At 32.9% G+C, this 14,912-nt stretch overlaps 1 protein-coding gene across 1 annotated transcript; it reads left to right on the forward strand.

The window, feature by feature from the left end:
* Nucleotides 1–9,623: 9,623 nt before the first annotated feature.
* On the forward strand, nt 9,624–11,555 carry LOC136805030 (uncharacterized). Its single transcript, XM_067061563.1, has 3 exons — nt 9,624–9,763; nt 10,406–10,532; nt 10,783–11,555. Exons 1-3 carry the CDS (start codon nt 9,758–9,760, stop codon nt 10,950–10,952), a joined length of 303 nt encoding a protein of 100 aa, XP_066917664.1. The 5' UTR covers nt 9,624–9,757; the 3' UTR covers nt 10,953–11,555.
* Nucleotides 11,556–14,912: the final 3,357 nt, after the last annotated feature.

Consider the following 14,912-nt stretch of genomic DNA (forward strand, 5'->3'; position numbering starts at 1 on the left):
TTTAGAAAAAGCTATGAACTCAAGCGTGCTTAAGCAAGACCTCAACGAAACCCAAGCTTGCCCTAGTGTAAATATTAAAAAAACTATACCAAACCAAACAGCCAAACTGCGAATTCCCTACTGGCCTAATCGCCTTCATTTTTCTGCTACCTGCGTTGCATCCAGAATGAAAGTTTATTGAGAACGAAAGTAGCACTTTAGGATGTAGCTTATTCACAGCTGCCACATTCCAGATTTGTGAAGAGACATTTATACAAAACTCACTTAACATCGAAAAATTCCGATTAAAGAAAGTATCAATCACTCAAGTACTTAACATCCGATTAAACTTGAACTAGTCTTGACAAGAGTACACGGAGATTGTATATATATTATTATTCTAAAGAGGAAAATTCAAGCAGACTTTTTAGTGCTAAGATATATGAATCGAAAGGGAAAGTTACTATCTAGAAGCATGCTACTATCCAGAATCATGCTCCTTTCTTTAAGCTTTCAGTGACTAAGCAACATATTCCAAAGGAAGTGATTAAAATATAGATTAAAATTTGACCTGAAATTATTCTCTCTGACGACTCTTATAATCTAACCAAAAGCACAGTGTTTCGTACAATAATGAAAAAAGCTAAATCTTTTACTCTGTTAACAAAATGGTCGCTATTTGCCGTTCTTATCAAACCAATGATTATTACCAAATAGCACTATTTGCTCTAAGTCTTTTTCAAGTTTAAAAGGAAGCGAACACAAACACGGCGGTAGAAATGAAGGAAAACAAACCAATTCGAACACTTTCAAGAAGACTCCTAAAAATAGGACGGGTTTCTCCAAAGAGACCCGGTGGCTCGGGGTACTGAGAAAAAAGAAAAGGTATCGGGCAGGCCCGTAGGAAGCATTTTCATTTTGAGGGGCAAAGTGAGAAATATAAACCAAGGGAAAAAAATTCGCAATTTAAGGTGTCTAGATTGCTGGAAAACGCATCTAATTAAAGGATCATGTTCAAAATAAAGCCATTAATACAAGATTTTTCAAAGCTATCGACTTTTGGAATTTTTTATTTTTTTTGGGGGGGGGGGGCAATGCCCCTGTGGCCCCCGGTTGCTACAGGCCTGTCGGGATATACGTAAGGTCTATTTTCGCGCCTCAGCGGCATACAATAGTCATCGACAATGTTAGTACCCCCTGCATTAGTCATAAAGATCAGCCAAGAGTTTATTATCAGAGTATATGAAGTGATAAAATTATGAAAAGGTCGAAAGTTTCCTATCCTGCTACCTGCCTCTATGCCTAGGTTGCCCAAAGCCTCAAAGTGTTCCGATTATTCAAGAATCAATCCAGTAACAACAAAAAAATCATACATTAACAATCAAGATACAAAAAAAACTTTCAAACAGAATTTTGATACATTGATAATCACATATTATTTGAGATACACATAAAATGTTATCTCTTTTTTTATTCTGATCGAAAAAGGTCGTGTGTAGACACTGTCATCAAATTACAAAATCTCTTGAAGTGTCAATCGTTTAAAAGTCATGCAAAAGGGAGATACAGTATAATATTTTTTATAAGAACAGACTATATAAGAACACAAGGCTTCGATGGCCAAATTAATTTTTAAGAATAAGGTAAGAACATTTAAAGGTTATACAGACTCTAAAATAGCCAATTTCTTATAAGAAAATGGACGAGAAAAATTCTTCAAAATTTTTGGATGTTCTTATAAAATAAAAACATGTATACGACAGTCTATGATAAGTCTTCCCGATGTCAGAAATTCGTTCTTTGTAATCGAACTCAACGTAAGCCCAGTCTGGAATTAAAGCGGAATTTCGCTGAAGACGACATTGCACGTTTTTTTATAAGAACATCCAAATTTTTTGAAGCCTTCGGATGTTCTCAAATTTTTGAGTTTAGTTTTTGAGCGCACATACACAGCACCTTTCTTTGTTCAAGTACCTCCCCCAGGGTTCGTAACGTACACTAAAGTAGCCCATCAGTGGAAATGCAAAAAAAAACATTCCATAAAAAAACTGCACACCGATAATTTCGTAAAATAACTCCAATAAGCAATGAGGTAAATCAATATCGTCCTACGCAACACTTCCCCTATCATAAGATTCAAAACAAAAAACCGTATCCAATGGCCATCTATATATTTTAAAGCACTGTGATAATATTTTTTCAAGACGAATGATAATCATCAACTTGCTACCTCAAAAATGAGTGAAATATATTAGGAGAAAGGTATTAACATAGTATGAAAGGGGTATTAATCTCACGATTTCTACCGAACTTGATGTTGACCGTCCTTTTTGGTTTACCTTATCGGGGAAAACTTCGTCGGAGAAAATTTTCGTCGGGGAAAAATATTCGTCACTTGCTGGTAGTTGGTAAACGCATTAAGGCCGGGGAAAATTTTCGTCGGGGAAAAATATTCGTCACTTGGCCAAAATTTCGTCACTTTTCCCCGACGAAGTTTTCCCCGATAAGGTATTTAATGTCAACGAAATAAAAGCATTCCAATTCGATCGTAGAATTGAAATTATCATATAATTCAACTTTTAAGTTAACTAAAACTTCGATTCCCCCGATCAAGATAACTACAATTGTGGACTCTCGTCAATTCAAACTTCTATTATTCGAATCTTTCTATAATTTGAACTAATTCTCAGTCCCCTTCAAGCCTGAAAAGGGCTAATTCAAATATCTTCGTAATTAGATTCCCCGTTCGAGTTCGATTTAACAAGCCAACAGCTTAAGAGTACTATCTATATTCGAACTAATGATAAGTATCGTATTGATGTCACGGATCCTAAGGTTTCGATAGAAACAAATATTAAGAATATTATATAAAGAACCATTGTAAATACAACGTACTCAACCGTCAGACGACGTGTACAGCAAGTATGAAAGTATCGACACAAAATAATTCCCGTCTTATTTTTATATCATACATGAAAACATCAAAAATCAATTAACAGCATGGCGAAAAGTATACGATAAGATTGTAAAGAAAGATATCTTAAGCCATTTCTTTGTCTTTTGGGTCTCGACTGATAAGTTTCTACTTCAACATCAATATCAAATCTGTAATTTGAAAAGCATCAAAATTTCGAACGGAAAACCAACCATTCTGAAAATATACACTATCTAAAGATCTCTCACTATCACCATGGTTAGAAGTAACTGCTTTAGCCTTTATTTCCATAAACAAAAATTAAATTATATGCAGAATCTTTTACCCCCTCTGGGGTGGTTTAAGTAAACTTTTGACTAAACTTTTGCTTATTCGAACATCATATTATTAAACTCTTTCGAACTTTCTCAATCAACCAGGGTAAAACCAGGGTAAAACCCTAACAATACTGCATATAGTCAGAATCAGGATCCCTCTGTAGCGCCTCTACAACTAGAATTCCCGTTCCAGCTTCGAATCAAAAAAATTCAACTGTAGTATATTCAGCTCATTCTCTCCTTGTCCCCACCATTATTCTAATAAGTAACTAAGACAGGAGTGGTTAGTAAGATCAAACTTGTGAGAAGAAAGTTCAAGGTTCCAATAATGATTAAACTATCCAGCCTAGCTATCATAGACAAAATATTCTTGATACAAAGGGTATTTCCCTGCGAAATTTTAAACACCACAAATGATTTTTAAGCGCGTTAAACTACAGTTGGAAAGTGAAGTTTTAACTCTGAGTTTTAACAGGAGACTTACGACTTAGGAGGTTAGGATTTAAAAGCTCAAATTTGCTCAAATAACGCTTGGAATATAGCCTTAAAGCCATTGAACCCCTCTAAAATCGAAATATCCAATGAAAGAAAGTGGAAGTATTAAAATAATTCTCGCTTGAACTCTAAATTCTGAAAAACGTTAAAATACACTAAAATCTCAATATCTTTTGACCATAATTGTAGCTATCATTTCAGAACCGAACATGTTGTTGGCCTTGTCCTTGTCATTTTTTCTGTGAAAGCACAGTTACAAAATATTGGTTTGATAACTCTTGAATAAAGTAATAACATCTTATTGTCACTTCATACCACAAGAAAAATAAACACGAGAAAGATATATCTGTCAATCAATCAATCAAAAATAGAAATAACGATGTTTCCCTTGCAGGTCGAAAGCATGTGGATAAAGAAGTGTTAACATTGGCATCTCAGCTGTGGTACGAATTCTACCGGGCTACGAGACAGGGGTGTGAAAATACACTTGCTCTTGGGGTGGATGAAAGTACAGGGCTCGTTATCAAATTTTGAACACCGAGATACTTTTGCCATTATTAAACATAATCAACGTTCCCGGGCGTTCCAAATTGATGGTACTAGCATTTTGGAAAAATATTCATGTCTAAATTGAAATTATGGTCTATCATGTTTTAAAACGAGGCCAATATTTTTAAAGGTCAAAATCCTGTTTTTATTCAATTAAATGGCGTTTTATGGAGTTTAAAAGGTGCCAAAGTGAAAAGTATCTTCATTGCCCAATTTTTCCTCTAATTTTTTTTTGGGCTTAAAACTGTTGAGCCTTTTTAGAATTATTCAATAAATCATCCAATGACCAAATTAGTCCGTCCACTTCAATGTATTCAACCTCGCAATAACGTTAACAATAATGGTAGAACGCCGTCTCTTTTGCTTAAATTACACGTAAAGCACCTTTACATAAACCCAACCATTGATTCTCCAATCGATCAAAAGTAGCAACCCAATACTTTTGGACCAAAAAGAGCTTATTCAGTCTATGGTCACCCTATTTTCAAAAACAATTAGACTCTGACACATTTTAGCTCAAAATCAAACCCCATACCACCATTAAGAGTGTCTTTTTTGGACCTACAAATTACTGCTAAGCGTCGCAAATTCTAATTTCAGTATTGTTAAAAATCTAATTTCATAAGAGTTATAAAAGCCCCTCGAATTGATTTGAAAAACTTTTAACAAAACTTTTCTAATCGCAACCAATCAGATCGCTCGTAGAGAGATAAAAAAAAATATGCCTCTGAATAATTCAAGAATAAATATGGTCCAAAGACACAGACAAAAACAAAAATACAGACGACAAAAATAGTACGAGCAAAGCAATAAATACTGTTTAGTTTTTCATGAAAACTGTGAAATTTCATAATTTAAAGTCTTTTTAAGTTAAAAAACTAAATTTTAAGGGATATCAGGAAAGGGAATCGCGGAAAGGGAAAAACGTCAAAGGGTAAAAGATTCCTTTTAACCCACGAAAGGAAGCTCTGTAATAATGGAAATTTCGTTTACATCAGCATTGATATACACTCCGGGGGGAGGCACTTAGGCAAAACTGGGTACGAGGACGTGCCACTGGTTAGGGTCCCTTTTTTTGGCCCTGAAGATATCTGACAGGGTCCCAAATTTTCAAGATGTGTATCTGACAGGGTCGACTTTCAGTAATTTTTTACAATTTTCAGGGTGGTATTACAATTTTCAATTTTTCGTCTACTTTTAGTCATTTTGGCTGCATTTCAGGGTGAAAATGGGAAAAATTTTCGATTTTTCATTCTGACAGGGTCCCAAATTCACCAAATATTCATATTTGACAGGGTCCACTTTTAAGCTCTAGCGGCATGTCCCCGTCGGCCGTCAAGGTTAGTGCCCCCCCTGGGTATACACTTTTGAGAAATCTTCCCACACTTTGAAAATAACATGTTTTTTTATATTATAAATACTTATGTAAGGATTCGTACAGTAACAAAATAACCGATCAAAACTGACTAGAGAGAAGGAACTATTTTAGGGCACATTTATAACCTTTGCGGAATTAGTTATGTATGCAAGAAAATCGAGGCAAATGGTTAATTTTCCGTTCATCGCTAAAGTCTTACTTGTTTTCAAGCACACAGTAGACTCCCGGTTATTCGAAGCTCCAAGGGGGATAAGAATTTACTTCGAATAACTGAAAAATCAGTTTCACGCAAAATTTTCAACTTAAGCCTAATGGGATGGACTTTTCTGAAGTAATTGAGGCATTGTGGTTCTCTGGACCAAAGAAAGGAGAATATTGAATTTTTGAAATAATTGCTCGAAGAGTGTAAATTAAATAGCCATGAATATTGAAGCCTGATTTTTTGAAGAAAAAAATATTTTTATCACAGAAAATCAATTTTCTCACAATAAAAAGAAATCCAATAGCTGAGGGTGATTTAGCCTAAAATTGGCCCCAAGTGGAGAAATCTCTTTGAATAACTGAAAGTTCAAATAGCTGATGTTAGAATAGCCGAGAGTGTTTTTGCCTAAGTTGGGTAAGTAGATCCAAGGGGAACACCATATCACTTCGAATAACCGAATTTTTTAAATAAGTCCAGGTTCGAATAACCGGGAGTCTACTGTAATTCCAACTCATAATCTCATATATCTGGTTTCTAAGTACAGTAATTGGCCCCCAGAATGCTGGTCAAATTTGAAGTCTTCCTCAGAATTAGTGATGTATGAAAATATTCAATCTAAATGTTTGTAATACATCTTCGGCATCGCAAAAAAATCTTCCAAATGGCTTTTCACACAAACCAAGATTAGAAGTATATTTAAAGTGACGTCGCAAAATTCTAGTGGCCCCCAGAATCTAAAAATTCTTTTTAAAATATGTGAATTTTCAATTTGTGACGTCACATCAAAATAAAGATGCTCAATCGTCATCAAATTCGTTGCGTGACGTCAATTTTGGAGATATAGAACCTCCTCCCAACCAGTAAACAAAGAAATTAAAAAAGGGTAAAAAATATCCACGATCCATGTAATAAAAACGAGAGAACACAAAAATCTCCACCTAGTTAGGCTGAAAGATCTCCAGCTTCGAATTTGATTTTGCCGTCATTAGACTATCGTTCAATGCGATCGCTAACCTATGACAGTAATTTAATCGAATTGTAATTATTGTGAAAGTGATTAGGTCCTAACTTCGATCAAAGTAATTTAGTAGGCTGATAACAAGCTATCACTTATACGAACGAAAAATCGAAATAAAAACATATCAATGACAAAGCAGTCTCATACTGCTGACATATAAGCAAGGAAACATCAATATATTTAAATAGGAAAATAGTCGTTAGGAAGCACAGTTTCCAACAAACTTACGCATATGAAGAGAAACTCTTTGAAAACAAGAAAGACTCATTTCCATTAGCAAAAGTCATTTGGATTGTGGTGCCAACTAAAATCGAATCTTACCATAGCGTTAAAGTTGCTGCAACATTTGAACGCTATGAAACATACAAAGATTCATGTACATTTTTACCCGTGATGGGTTTTCAAACTTCAAAGAAAGTCCCTCAATGATCCCTTCTTTTAATATTCAAAAAAAGTCCTTTGAGGCATTTAACTTCTAAAATTGTATAGAGGTTGTCAACTCTCGAATACTTTTTTTTTTCAACAAGACAGAAAATCATTAGGAAAAAGGACAGGAACAGATTTGTAGAATGACTTAAATGAAGATATCAATAGGTTAAACTTTACGTATTTCCCTGATAGAATAACCTACACTTCCTTAAATCTTCCATTAATCTCTGTTTTGAATCTTTAAATATCTACTGTGTTAAGTAGAAGTACTATATTTATAATCATTTCGATCAGGCACACCCATGAAATTGAACAAATACAAATCTATCTGCTTTCTTGTTCAACGGAGGAGAAACTGGAAATTAAATGATGTAAAAAATATTAATTTACCCAGCTTAAAATTTATCTCTGAAAACTTTCGAATTTTCCCCTAAGATCGTTACTATATTAAAGAAATTAAGATTTTATCAGACTTTTTTTTAGCTTTGAAGCAATATCATTATGAAAATCAAACCCTGTTAATCAAACTAGATATGTCTGACCAAGGTTTAAGTTAAGAATGAAGATAAATGAAAATTTTCAGTTTAAAATATTACTTTATTAATTCTTCTCTTCTGTTTTCTTGATTTTCCTTGTGTGTTCAATTCTCGATGTAGAAAACTAAAACATATCTCAAATTTAGTTTCAATTTGAGAGATAAGGAGCCAATAAGAATCTCAATGAACTTTGAAATGATATGCAACACGATTAAGCTCCACTAAAAAAGTAATCCCTATCTCCATCAAAATAATTCGAAAACAAAATGGTCACCAATCAAACTTGCGAGTGAGCACGAGTGAGGAGGTATCAAGCACATAACGTGATTTGAGATACACGTTTTTTTATAAAAACAAACTATATAAGAACATAATGCTTTGATGCCCAAAATGTTAAGAACAAGTTAAGAATATTTTTAGGCTTAAATCTCAAAAAGTTAAGAAAAGTCGAAGGCTTCAAAAATTTTGGATGTTCTTATAAAGAAAAAACATGTAATGCTTGTGCAACAAAACAGTTGAGAGAATGAACTGTGAAAACGATTTTCCCCTTTATGTCTGATTTCGTAAACCATTGCTAGAAAGATTAGATGTGAATCAAATGAACCAAGGATAGCTACCCAAAAATATATTTTCCTGATGTGACATAGGAGGATCAAGCCAAGACGTGCTAGGACGCATATTTTCAAAGGAACATTCCAACAGTCTAATTCCTGTCATTAATAACCCATTTTAAGAAATACTGCATGAAAAAAAATCTTCATAAAATTTTACATGAAAATAAAAACAAACTCTCAACACAAAAACATGACTAAATACCTCACTCCTTTTCTTCTCTTTCTAGACAAATAACATTCTTGTTCGCTATGAAAGCTAAAAGGAAGTCACAACTGCTTATAACGAGCTGGTTACTATGGCGATTAAAGAACAATAGAAAAAGTAGTTAATTACAGAAATTTTTACTTAGACTTTTTAATGGAGAATGAGAAAGCAAAAAATTATTCTGGACAAATTATGGTGTTTAGATGTATAACGTGCAAATCTAAATCATACATGCCCTTCAATAGGACTTATTGGAATTTTAATCAATTCAGTGCTAGCTAATAGAAGAATACTTATAGGGTATTCCCCCAAAGATAAACAGCCTTTACACAAATAACTGATATTACCATGTCTGATAACTTGCAAACATGATATAAACCATGGTCTGGTATGACAGTAATCAAATTTAACGTAGAGGTAATCTATGATGATTATTTATGTGGTATAAATTACTTTCATGAGAAAAATACATACAAGGAAAGAAAGGTACCTCGTCCTTATACAATAATACAATATTTTTAAAAACCTATATTTAAACATGGTTTACTTTTGAATCATATACTTTTGCAACACGCTCTTTTTTATAAGAATGTACACTATAAGAATATTCATGAGAAGAATTAAGAATATGCTATGAATATCACCATCGTGAAATTTGGCAACTGAACATTTCTTTTATCTAGAAATTGGGGGGGGGGGATTGCCGTATATTACACGTTACATTTAGGTTGAATTCGGATCCTACTAGTAACCTAAGAATACTGTTAAGAATAACTTAGGATAATTTCCTCAAAAATGTTAAGAATATCTATGATGGAAAAACATCTTATAAATAAAGCGTGTAAAAGTCATTTGACAAATGATATAATTTTTGGCAGATATATTTCTTAAATCTTTTTATAATACCAAAACCTCAAATATAAAACTTCACCTTAACAAACCACCTCCACATGTTTTTTTCGCTTTTTTACGTGCAATTCGATAAAGACATTGTTAAAGTTAAATGAATTTGCTCTTCAAGAAATCTAAAGAATCATGAATACTACGAATGGAGTATTTGGTTAATTATTCATGGAGTTGAAAAGACTAAAATAGTTAAAATGAAGGTCTACTAAAGTGAAGATGTAAACTTTGTTTTTTTCCCCATGTAAATCAAAATTTAATTATTTATGTGATATATTGTGTTATTAATTCTATTAAATTTCTATTAAAGTTACTGGAAAATCACTTCAGGAAAAAAATGATAAATTTAGTGTTAATTTGTATTATATACACTGTCACAGAAAGGACACAATTATATTATGAAGGCTAAAAAAGACTGTGTTTTCATTTTATTATTTATGTTACATTGGCGAGAATAACTTTTTGTTATAAGTTTATGTCAATTAAAGAATAGAAATAGAAATAATCAGGCTTTAAAAGGGAACACTAGGGTGACACTAAGATTTTACATACATTTTCCTCAGCAAAAAGATAATCTCAAAATTTTTTAAATGAAACTTGGGGGTATGCTTATATTGATTCCCAGTGAACCTTTACCAAACCTTGTGTCAAATGAAAAATAAAAGGAGATTGTGTTTATCTTTACCAATTCCAGATTACGTCATATTTCTAGCCTTTGAATGGGCGCTTGACTAAAACAGACATTTGCCACGGTTCCCTTTGGTCATCCCTAAGCCAATTTTCTCATGGTATCAGGATTGTTATAACAAGTGTGTAATATTACTTTCGTACTTTTTATTTTTTAGGAGATTACAGTATTCACACAATCAAGCCAGATGGGGACTGTGGAATCACGTACAGTAGTGTCAATCACTGTTGTCACTTCATCATTCTTAATTCCAAAACCTGAGCCTTACAAACCAGAAACAGCAGGTACCTCTTCAAATTGTATTTCCTAATAAATTTTTTCTAACCCTTATATAAATTGGGTCTATGAAAAAAATGAATGTGAAAAATGGATTTTTAGTTAAAAAGTTGATTTTTTTCAAATAGTACATTTTCCTCGACAGCTCCTTTGACTTTAACAGCTAAAAAACAATCCCACCTTTCTGTAGATCAGAAGAGATTTAAAAAATAATTTGATGATTTAATGTGAAGTGTGAAGAAGTTCTTTTGTATATAGGTGAGCTGAAGGCTTATGATCCACCCAGATATAAACTCATCAAAGGTCCAGACAATTCTATGGCTACAAATGTAATCCCACCAAATTATCAAGAAGGCTGGCAACAATCTCTAGTCAATAGAGACCTCCCAGAAGTAACTGAAATACAAATATTAGAAGAAATCGATTAATCAAGCCAAACTGGATGAGTATCACATTGGATCTAAAACTTCAAGCTAGTGCTTTTGGACCAAATACTTTCGAAGTTTCCAGAAAGTTAAGTTTAAATTAGCCATTCCATAAAGTAATAAGAAAAGACAAAAAGTTTTATTTTATTTTCAGCAAAAGCTTTTCGGTAAAACCATCTTCAGATGTTTAGAAAGAAGGTATTCAGATTCGGAAAGTATTCGATTCGGAAATGGCTTTTATAACATCTTTTATACCGGGTGACCCACGAAAAAGTTCAGACGTTTCTCGACGTCTTGAGGCCAAACAAATGTCCTAAAGTGCTTGGAGTTTAGATATTTAGAAAGTAGATATCCTAACTTAAAATTTGAGCTATCACTTCTTAAATTTGACCAATTTGTTCTCTACTTATGAGCTTTTAAAGTCAAAATTCACTTTTCGGAAAGTGTAAAAAACACGTAAAAAAGGGGTATCAAATTTGGTATTTTTAGACGTTTTTGATATACAGTTTTTGAAAAAAATCTGAAAAATCTACAAAAGCGCCAATTTTTATAAAAACTAGTCTTGTTTTAAACAAAAATTACTTTTAAAGGTGTTTTTATTAATTATTAATGTAATAAAACTCGTTAAATAAGTCAATTTGTAAGTGATTTTCTAATTGATTGCATAAATTTAATACCTCTTTTTTACGTGTTTTTACACTTTCCGAAAAGTGAATTTTGACTTTAAAAGCTCATAAGTAGAGCACAAGTTGGTCAAATTTAAAAAGTGATAGCTCAAATTTTAAGTTAGGATATCTACTTTCTAAATATCAAAACTCCAAGCACTTTGGGACATTTGTTCGGCCTCAAGATGTCGGGAAACGTCTGAACTTTTTCGTGGGTCACCCGGTATAATTATACATAAGGACACACAACAATATAAAAAAATAAAAATAAAATACAAACAGGAAGAGATAGAGAGAAGAATGGTACAGATCTTATAAATTTTATACCATCTGAGAATTTTGTATACGAAATCTTTATGAAAAGAAGTATTATGTAAAATTTGTAGCTTTTGTAAAAAATTATTTCACATTTAACTTAAAAATATCCATTTATATCTATATTATATCAGTGTATTTTTGACCCTTTGCTACTAGGGGAGAGTCCAGAAATAATAAACCCTTGAATATGAAGTCTTTTGTATATTCCTTATTATTATTTAGTTTCAAAATAAAATCATATTTTACATGCTTTGAGATTTTCACATTTTGAGCAAACCTTTACATATTGTTCAAACTGTAACTGATCAAATATTTATGATAAAATAAGTCTTTTAAATCCAAAAAACTTTTTTTAAAGGTCATAGTTGGTTTACAATGGATATTCAGAAAAGAAAGCATTCCTTTTGTTTTTGCTCACTTAGCAATTTTTTGTTAATCTGTCCTTATATGACAAGGATCAAATGTGGCAAATTACATTCAAAAAAAACAAATTAGATCAAAAGTTAAAGGATGATACAGGAAGGTACAGAAAGGCCTAGTATGAATAGGTTGAATAAAATGAACTTTAAATTTCACTTTAGCACGATAACCTGATAGTAAATCAATTTCAATGCGTTTATTGTGTTTATTAAACAAATCCTCCACAGGCTGAGCCTAAAAATAAGCATAAAATCATTTGGTTGTTAAGTCTGAAAATGTCAAACAGCCTATCCATTGTACTTTTTAGCTTGGGCTACAGCCACTACATAGCAAAATCTATAACAATAAAAATTAAATTTTTTAACTTTTAATTGACCCGCTATAAGGTTACCCTGTCACTGAGATTATGTAAAATTTTACAATCAAAATCTATTTCTAGATAAAAGATTGGACCTAGAACCAAGTTCAGTGAATTGGTTTTAAGTCGATCTACCAAGTTTCTTGCCTAGGGAAATATTACACAATTGGTCTATTGAAACATTTTCATTATCAGTCACCTGATTGAGAAGTGACTTTGCTGGTCTACCTCTTCTAACATTTTTATCATCGTTAAAAGTTAAACACTTAACATTTCTCTCCAAGGACATTCTAACCACGTGTAATGCATGGTTGCGCTGTTGCAACTTTATAAATAAATTTAAATCTGACGTACCACATATTTGATGCAAACGATCATTATTAATAATATATCTAAAATCTCCCTTATCACCCTAATTTTGGATTTAAAAATCTGTCATCCGCCAAATTAAATTCTTGCCAAAATTACCTTTTTCCTTGATCCGCCAAATTAAATTCCCATGAAAATACTTTTTCAGCTATTCGCCAAATTAAATTCCCAATAAAATTTCTTCCCTTAAGGTACGACCCTTTTTTTTAATTCTTTGGGGCAAATCTAATAAAAGCCCAGCTTAGCAAAGAAATGTAGTTTCCATCAGTGATCCATATCTTCCTATTATACCCTCTAAAGAAGGGTGTCAGAGCTGGATGAGAGGTGTCGATTTTAGACCAACTTAGTTACGGTAATAATTGCCAACTTTTTCCCAAAAAATTACAGTATTTAAAATCAAAATCCAAACTTGAATCAGGAGAAAATTTTGAAACAATCAGCAGCAGTGATCTGAGTGACTCATTAGGTTTAAAGCCCTGAAGGCACTAGAGATGAATACTTAACCTTTCTGAAGCAAGAATAAGTGAAGCCTGAAGATTTATGCCTCTTTGAAAATGACTGATTGAAGCTAGCCCTTTCTTTCTTTTTAAGTAGCATATGTTTCAAAATATGGTCTTAGGTTTTGAAATAAGTGGCTATATCTCTCATCCAGGAGTTTCTGATCTACAATCTCGCTTGAAATATATTGAGACTTTAGTGTATTTTAACGCTTTTCAGAATTTAAAGTTTGGGCGAGAATTGCTATTAGCAATTCCACTTTCTTCCATTGAATATTTTCATTGTTGAGGGGTTCGGTGGCTTCTAGGCTTTATTGCAAGCCTGATCGAAACAATTTTGAGCTTTTAAATCTTGAGATCCTAAGGTGATTAGTCTTAAGTCTCATGTTAAAACTCAGAGTTAAAACTCTACTTTCCAACTCTAGTTTAACACGCTTAAAAATCATTTGTGGTGTTTAAAATTTCACAGGGAAATCTTCTTTGTCTTAAATATTTTGTGTGGGATTGCAGCTCCTTCGGGGTTTTGAAGTCAACAGAGTGTGACTCTCTTCAAATTGGCAAACTGGCTCACCCTTTAATGCCTTTTTAAAGCCAAAGAGAAACCGTCTTTAGCGGATTTAAGGAATATTTTTCACTTTTATGCCAATTTTTATTCGAAAATTATCATTTTTATCAAACGATTCGCAAAAGTGTCGCAATTTTCGCGATTTTTCAACTTTGCGAAAGTTTGTACGCCTAAAGTATGTTAAGTCAATTTTTCATTCGTGAAAAGTAAAGATAAAGAAATGATGAATTCATATTTGATATTACTTACAGTGAAGTCGGGTAACTTGCATCAGTGGAGGCTAACATGCATAGCCCTCAAATGAATGACCGGTCTGGTCCTTAAAATACAAAGTTAAATCAAAACAAAAAAGGTAGAGTAGAGCTGCAATCAAAGCTGCATAGTTCATTTGTTTTGAAACTTTGCTGCTTTGTGATTGGTCAGTCATTTGAGGGCTATGCATGTTAGCTTCCACTGATACAAGTTACCTGACTTCACGGCACATTAACCGTTTTTTAGTCTCGTCTAATTTCTGATCTTGGAATATGATGAGCCTGACTGCAGTGAAGTCAAGTTTGAAGATATTCTTTATTAGAAAAACAGTTAAAAGCAGTCAAAACGCAATTTACCTTACCTCCTGAGTTTGTCTTTGTTATGCTAAAATATAACAAACCTTTGTCATGCTGTCTAATTACAAAAACCTCCAATCACTACTTCTCCGCCATCTTGTTTCACTTTAAATGCCGACAGACAGTTAGTGCAAGTACATCGAGGTATTTGCACTGACTGACA

The sequence above is a fragment of the Clytia hemisphaerica genome, unplaced genomic scaffold (assembly GCF_902728285.1).
Source record: "Clytia hemisphaerica strain Z4C2 unplaced genomic scaffold, Clytia hemisphaerica genome assembly, whole genome shotgun sequence".
Classification (NCBI taxonomy): Eukaryota; Metazoa; Cnidaria; class Hydrozoa; order Leptothecata; family Clytiidae; genus Clytia; species Clytia hemisphaerica.